The following is a 7502-nucleotide window of genomic DNA, read 5'->3' on the forward strand; positions in this document are numbered from 1 at the left end:
CAGAATTTTCTCACTATTACCGGGTATGGTTACGTCGCATGTAGTAAGTAAGCGGATGACATCTTCTTTGTCGTCGTGAAAGGGCAACTCTTCACCATTGATCTTGAGAACTCCATTTTGAACATCCAATATTGCCCCCACTTTCCTTAGTACGTCCATCCCTAATATGAATTCGTCGGAGATCTCGGCAATTAATACTTGATGTTCAACTGTGGTCTGGCCAATGGATACTGACATATTAGCCTCGCCATATGTATTAATTAGCTCACCAGTCGCTGTTCTAAGCTTTACTGTTGCAGGTGATAATTTATTATGGTCTCGTACTACATCTGGACGTGCGATAGTTCTCGTTGCACCTGTATCCACCAAAAATGATCTACATCTATTACTGATACGACCTTCGATGTATAAGTTGTGGATTCCACCGGAGGACGTAAGGTTGACAGTTACTATGGGGGCTCTAGTTCTCGAGGTCGGCAGTTGCCCCTTGGTGTCGACCCGCTCTAGTTTTCCGACGGCTGTACGATCTTCTTACAATTACGACGAATGTGGCCTACGTCTCCACAATTCCAACATCTAGGCTCGCGTCTCTTTGGCATCTGATTACTTAATACTCTCCGTATCATTTCCTCCAGACGTTCATCGTTGTGTTCGTCACTTTCTTCAATGGTTCTTACTCTATGGCCTCGTGAAGTTTGACTAGCCGTTTCGTGTTCCAATGCAATAGCAAGTGCTTCATCTAAAACTTTCGGCCTTGCTAGTCGTAAAGCTTTCTGTAGTTCATTATCTTTCAGCCAATTGACGAAGGCATCTACTGCAATTTCTTCTAAAACGCTGTCTGGCACCTCTGGATAAGCCAACCGCACCACACGAGCCACATCTGCTTCAAATTCTTGCAGATTCTCACTTGCTCGTTGACTTCTACTTCGCAGTTGTGCTTTGTATACTTGTTGTAGATGGGCATCTCCATAGCGTTTTTCTAGACGAGTGAACAAGGTCTGGTAACAATTTTCTTGACCCTTGGGAATTGACCTTAATATATCTGCAGCATCACCTCGTAAAGCAGCAGTCAAGGAAACAGCCTTTTCCTGTTCGGTCCAATGATTGGCGGTCGCAATAGCTTCGAATTGTCTAAGGTATATGGACCAAGAGGACTTTCCATCAAATGGTGGTAATTTGAATCTCATATTATGCGACATTTCGTCTCTCGGTAGTTCATCTTTCACTACAGGATCTAAAGCTACTGCATTAACTGACGGTTGCACTTTTGTGTCGGTTATCATGCTCTCTAATTCTTTGATCTTCTCTTCTACGGCCAAAACTACTGCATTAACTGAAGGTAGAACTTTCGTATTGGTTACCATAGTCTCTAGTTGTTTGATCTTCTCTTCTAACATTTCTTTATTGTCGTCTACACTTTTCTGTATCTTATCGAATGTTCTAGAAACTTCTTCAAATTCCTCATTGTTCTGTTTACAAACTTCTTCAAGTTTTTCGTTGTTTTGCCTACAGACCTCTTTAAAAGTTTCATCAATCTTTTGAGAAACACTTTCGAATTTCTCATTGTTTTGACTACATACGTCTTTAATTATTTGAGAAGTCTCATCGAATCTTTTAAGCAACATTTTCGAATTTCTCGTCGCTTTTTCTACTAACTTCTTCAAGTTTCTCGTCGCTTCTTCTAGAAGTTTCATCGATCGTTTCAGAAACAGTTTTTAATTTCGATAAGATTACTTGTTCTGCTGACTGGAAGTGGAACGTCTTTGGGTCTTCTCCGTTCTTCGTGAGGACATCCTCGAGTCGTGCTTGTAGGACTATCTTGAGCCCACTGCTGTCCAGATCCCGTTCCTCTAGCTGTTCACGGAGCTGTTTTACTGTAAGTTCTTGTAGCAACATCTTTGGTCGGCACACACGTACTTTCCAAAATGTCTTTTAACAGTCTTTCCGAATACCGAACAATCAACGCACTTTAACTATTCCCGACGAATAAAGTCCAAAAGTATTTTAAAGTCTTTCCGAATACCGAACAATTAACGCACTCCGGTTATTCCCGACGAATAAAGTTCAAAAGTCTTTTAAAGTCTCTCTGTAATTCACTTATTTATATCGCACTAAGTTAACCGAACACCGACACCAACTGTAACGTGACTATTGTAATTACTTATAATTACAATAAAACTAGCGGTTCGTATTTATTTACGACTTTATTATTTATTTATACAAGTTTACTTTACAAACTTTAGCTTAAGACTAAACTGTATTTACAAATATGCTCGTATTTATACCCAGTTGTTATTCTGGAACAATCGACGCCCATCTCTAGCTATCAGCGTGTTCCGCCTACGGATCGTACGTTCGAGAAGTCCCTCCTCCTTTCCGCCGAGGCCTAGATCATTCGATGACGTCATTCTCGAGGTGTTTACTGTTATACGGCGGTCGTCCAAGATTTCTCTTTTGTTACAATAAGATGTTTCATGTTCTTGTTCTCTTCCTGTGCCATCCATACAGTGCAAATCTAAAAAAAACAACATAACAGGTGATTACATGGGCAGTTATACTACTTACAGCTTACTTTGTATCTAATATATTATCTAGTATTACTCTATTAGTATCTACCTACATAAAACTATCTTTGAAATCTAAATTTTTGATATCAACATCAACCTTAATACTTAAAAAATAAATAATAATGTGGAAGTTACACGTACCTACCTAAAAGTTTTTGAATTGCAATTTTATCAACTGGAAAAGACTGCAACATAATGAGTTTGAAATTATGACACAGCACAATATTTATTGTTTCAATTTACATGTAAATAAAATAATAATAATAATCCTAATCACTTGTAAAAGTAAGGTTAAGATTTTTGACTTGAGAAAACAGAACTGTCAAATTTAAAACCAAACTGCTATAAAATTTTAAAATTCCCGCTAAAAGGAATCTGGCAACATTGCCGTCGTTTGCTGGACATTTATTGGAATCCCTAATTGTAAATGGGGAGAGATTAGGGCCGGTACTTTATGTCTCCGTTAACAGCCCGTTAGTTAACCGGGGTTTAATCGGGACAGAAATATATGCATAACATAGACATAAACGCAATTATACTTGGGCCGGTACTTTATGTCCCGGTTAAACCTCGGTTAGCTAACCGGGGTTTAATCGGGACAGACAAGTACCTCATAGGGCCTCTTGCGTTGTAATAAAAGCAATTATAATTATTATTATAATTATTTATGAATATAATAATAAGTATAATTGCGTTTATGTCTATGTTATGCATATATTTCTGTCCCGATTAAACCCCGGTTAACTAACGGGCTGTTAACGGAGACATAAAGTACCGGCCCATTCTCTCCCCATTTACAATTAGGGATTCCAATGAACTGTCAGTGGTGGCCGGTGGATGGCTAAACTGACATGGCCATAGACATAGATAAGGGGGGTGGCCATCGCGTATCTAATGTTTACATTAAATATTGACAAATTTGTAAAGAATATTCTGTTTGGTTTTGTTTTTTTGTTAATTGTGTAGCGAACTCTGTGAAATTGTGATAGCAAATTAAATATGAAGTGGTTTAATAATGGATACGCCTATGGATGACAGTTTTGCCATCCAGCAGCCATATTATATCACGTGATTTGGAATGCCTAATTAGGCATTCCAAATCACGTGATATAATATGGCTGCTGGATGGCGAAACTGTCATCCATAGGCGTATCCAATGTTTAAACCACTTCATATTTAATTTGCTATCACAATTTCACAAATTTCGCTACACAATTAACAAAAAAAACAAAACCAAACAGGATATTCTTTACAAATTTGTCAATATTCAATGTAAACATTAGATACGCCATGACCACCCCCCTTAACTGTGTCTATGGCCATGTCAGTTTAGCCATCCACCGACCACCACTGACAGTTCATTGGAATCCCTAATAGATTACATATTTATAATATATAGATTATACAATAACATAACATAACCAAAATATTTTTTAAATACACTGGGACTGCAGACTGCACATAAATAGAAAAGTAATATGTAAATGTAAAGAATAGGTAGAAAAGTAAACAGGTATGTTGATATTGTAGAATTACTAGTAATAATATTAATATAACAGAATAGTAGAATTACTGACTTGTTCAGGTAGATCAGCAGAAAATAATTATATTAGATAATAAATTTCTCATTTGCAAATAAATAAACCAGAGACATGAATGCCCAAGAGGCACAAGTGAGCCTTGTCTGGGTCTTAAACAGACACATTAGCTTGTAAAATCTTAACAGCTATTAAATAACAAAATATTTTTTAAGGTTCCCAAAAAGGCAGTTGCATCAATTTGAAAATTTGAGATATAAGTACTAGCAGTTGACATAAGAAGAAAAAAATATTTTTTAGCCTCAAACCAATGATATTGAACTTTACTAAAAAAAGTATGTACATATATTCAGGTAATCTAATCCTTTCTGAATATTCAACAAACAAATTATCGGAAAATTGTGCTTTCTAAATATTTGTTATAAAATTTACAAAAAGTGTTGCAAAAGTGTCAGTACCTAGTTGACACAACAAAGTGAAAAAAAATTAGTAGTTGACACATCCAAGGGCTAGTAATGGGCACTCAAATATGTAATACGAACTTTATTAACGCATTCACTGCCGACCATACCACTGTGGTGTGATTTGTGTACAACAATGTTTTTAACAGGTTGATTGCCAACTACTCCTGTTGGAGTGTGGCAGCCTCCTTCGATGATACCAGCTACTCCGATCAGAGTATAGATCACATAACCGAAGTAAGGCTCACTGAGTAGCTGGCATTACTGAAGGAGGCTGTTTTGTCTGTCGGCAATCAATCTGTTAAGTAGTTGGCATCCGAGGTTCTATTCAAATTTTACAACAGCAGGAAATGTGTGAATAATATGTAATTATAGTATAATAAAATATTTCAAGCTTACCATCTACATCCACTGAGTCTGGAAACTGATATTTTATTCTTTCTCCTGAAATGAGGAGGTTAGAGGTTAGGGCATCCTTTTTATGATTTGATGAAATGTTATTACGCTGACATCTTTATCAATAATTCTAAATGCAGTTTAACTGTCATCACAATAATTCATACCAACAACTTCAGCTTCAATTCAATTATTGAAAACTTTCTGTATTACACATGCAAACTTATATTTTTTTTCTTTCCAGGGAATTGTGCAAGTACACAATCTCCTCCATATGATTTATATGATCAACATATTCTTCATTACTGTAATCAATTTATAAATGTAATTGATTTTAATGTTCCCTCTAGATAGGGTTACCATATGTCCGGACAGTCCGGATTTGAAAGACATGTCCAGATTGGCGTCCGGATATGAGAAATGTCCGGATTTTTTCTTTACTAAAAAAATGGAAAACATTTGGCCCAACGGTGGGAAATTTCATTCTGCGCAACACCTAGTTAAGTTGGTCGCACTGCTTGTCAACAGCGTACTAGCACGAGGAGACAATAATCGGTTGATAGTTAGTTGAGTTAGTGTAATGACTACTGTGTAATTGACAGTCTATTAATGTTTTACTTGCGTGTAATGACTTGTGATGACATAAGTTACTAGCGTTTAGTTTGGGAATTTAGTGTTTATAACTTTTTAAAATGCTGAAGTATATAAATGTGTTTCTACATATTTTTCAGATATTGATGTAGGTTATTTACATTTAGTTATATTAATAGTTTAGTTTAGTGTACCTATAAACTTTGTAAGATGCCAAAGGGTAAATCTGTTTTTACTGACAAACTTAAAGAAGAATACAAGTTTCTTAGACAGTGCCAAAACAGTAATAACCATGTTAGATGTTTTGACATGCAATTCTGAATTTTCTGTGGAGCATCCAGGACGATACGACTTGGCTTTGTTTGATGCCTTGAAGTCGTATTTCCTGTCAATTGAAAACTGCCCTACATTGTTACTTGCATTTTTTAGTCTTCTTTAGAAGTCTTCACATGTTTTAAACGTCAATTCTTAAACTTGAGTCAGATTACATGACTGCTACAGAAGCGGCACAAGTATATTATGAAGAATTAGTTGACAAATATATATATATATATATATATATATATATATATATATATATATATATATATATTTATGCACAGATATCAAAGTGAGGTCCTGACATTACGCGCACTTAGTGAGGACCGGTAGAAAACGTAGACATAATCGTTTCAACTCTTCATAGTGACCTTGACAAGTAAATAGCAATTAAAAAATGACGAGTATACACAAAAAAAATTACGTATGTGTGCCCTGTATGGTTCAAGTATATTGCCACCCAAGTGAGGCCATTATACGCAGCTATTAAAGTGAGATTGTATATACTTTTTCGTTATGCGCACAAAATGAGGACAACTTTACGTGTATATTTCCTTACAGCTCATCAAGTGAGGACCATACAGTGTTGTCGATAAATATGAGATTAATCGTTTCTACTGCCTTTTTCTGTATAACACAGTAAGAATTATTATTGTTTCGATGTTCCAGTCACTTGTAGTTATAAGAAGGATGTGGACTCTTTGTTCTTGCTCGTACTGTTTGTTAATTTTATAACATTTTAGTACCTCAGCATTAAATCACGGTAGCCTTATCGGACACTAGCGTTAATAAAGAAATAGTTTTATATTTTTTAATAATTTACGTTAAAGATGGATAGGAAAGCAAGAATTTTGAAAATAGCGTTAGTTGAGAACAATAATAATCAAAATGGAGGATACAGTGATAGTTCAGTTATGTGAAATTTATATTGAACTTAATATATAAATATAAAAGCCCGACTTTTGATCTAAGGGGAACACAGTTTTTACGGTACATACATATCTGTCATTTGTCAACCCCCTCCCTTCCATTTCCCCCACCCCTTATTTTTAAATAGGGAAGAGGGGCGTGTGCTAGCTCATTTGAAAGGATATTCAATTCTCTATCCAGTATTATTAACATTGACATAATTATCTATACAGAGTGTATTTTAGTATAGGTACTGTTGCCCCTGTCGATTTTCATTTTGAAATGACAATTTTCCAACCTTAATTTTAGTATACAAGATGATTTACTTAATTTAATTAAACTTAATGTACCTTTTTTACTGACTTAATTTTACAGTTATTCCACTAGATGGCAAATACAGTGAATATGTGCATATGTTTTATTTCGAATAATCATTTTAAAATAGTTTTAGTTTTCTATTTTCTCTGAAAATTGTTGCAAGCTTCTTGTTCTTATACTTAAAATCATGTCACCACAAATTTATACGAGACTGCATATTAAGAGTATAGAAAGTATTATAATATATGACATACATGCTTTTTTCCATTTATTGAAGATATTTCACCTTATCCTGAAACAATGCAATGTGACCAAGTGTCCTCAACTAAAAAAATATATCCCACTATTTTGATATTAAATGTATAGTTTGTACTATAAACCGTATTGAAATAGATTGCAACATG

The 7502-nt window shown here is 35.2% G+C and overlaps 1 protein-coding gene and 1 long non-coding RNA gene across 3 annotated transcripts; one reads left to right on the plus strand and one right to left on the minus strand.

Moving 5' to 3' along the window:
- Window positions 1-304: 304 nt before the first annotated feature.
- Window positions 305-2970, minus strand: LOC126886592 (uncharacterized). 2 transcript variants are annotated; one of them, XM_050653544.1, is made up of 2 exons: window positions 2713-2970; window positions 305-2515 (listed from the first exon to the last, which is right to left on the minus strand). In XM_050653544.1, the coding sequence occupies exon 2, from the start codon at window positions 1692-1694 to the stop codon at window positions 504-506; it is 1191 nt and encodes a 396-aa protein (XP_050509501.1). In that variant the 5' UTR covers window positions 1695-2515; window positions 2713-2970; the 3' UTR covers window positions 305-503. The 2 variants fall into 2 exon arrangements, with proteins under 2 accessions (XP_050509501.1, XP_050509502.1); XM_050653545.1 differs by having other exon boundaries at window positions 2709-2970.
- Window positions 2971-3656: 686 nt separating this feature from the next.
- On the plus strand, window positions 3657-5778 carry LOC126886688 (uncharacterized). Its single transcript, XR_007698754.1, has 2 exons — window positions 3657-4080; window positions 4321-5778. It is a non-coding gene; the product is annotated as an uncharacterized LOC126886688 (long non-coding RNA).
- The last annotated feature ends 1724 nt before the right edge of the window (window positions 5779-7502 follow it).

Source organism: Diabrotica virgifera, chromosome 6, assembly GCF_917563875.1.
Source record: "Diabrotica virgifera virgifera chromosome 6, PGI_DIABVI_V3a".
Taxonomy (NCBI): domain Eukaryota; kingdom Metazoa; phylum Arthropoda; class Insecta; order Coleoptera; family Chrysomelidae; genus Diabrotica; species Diabrotica virgifera.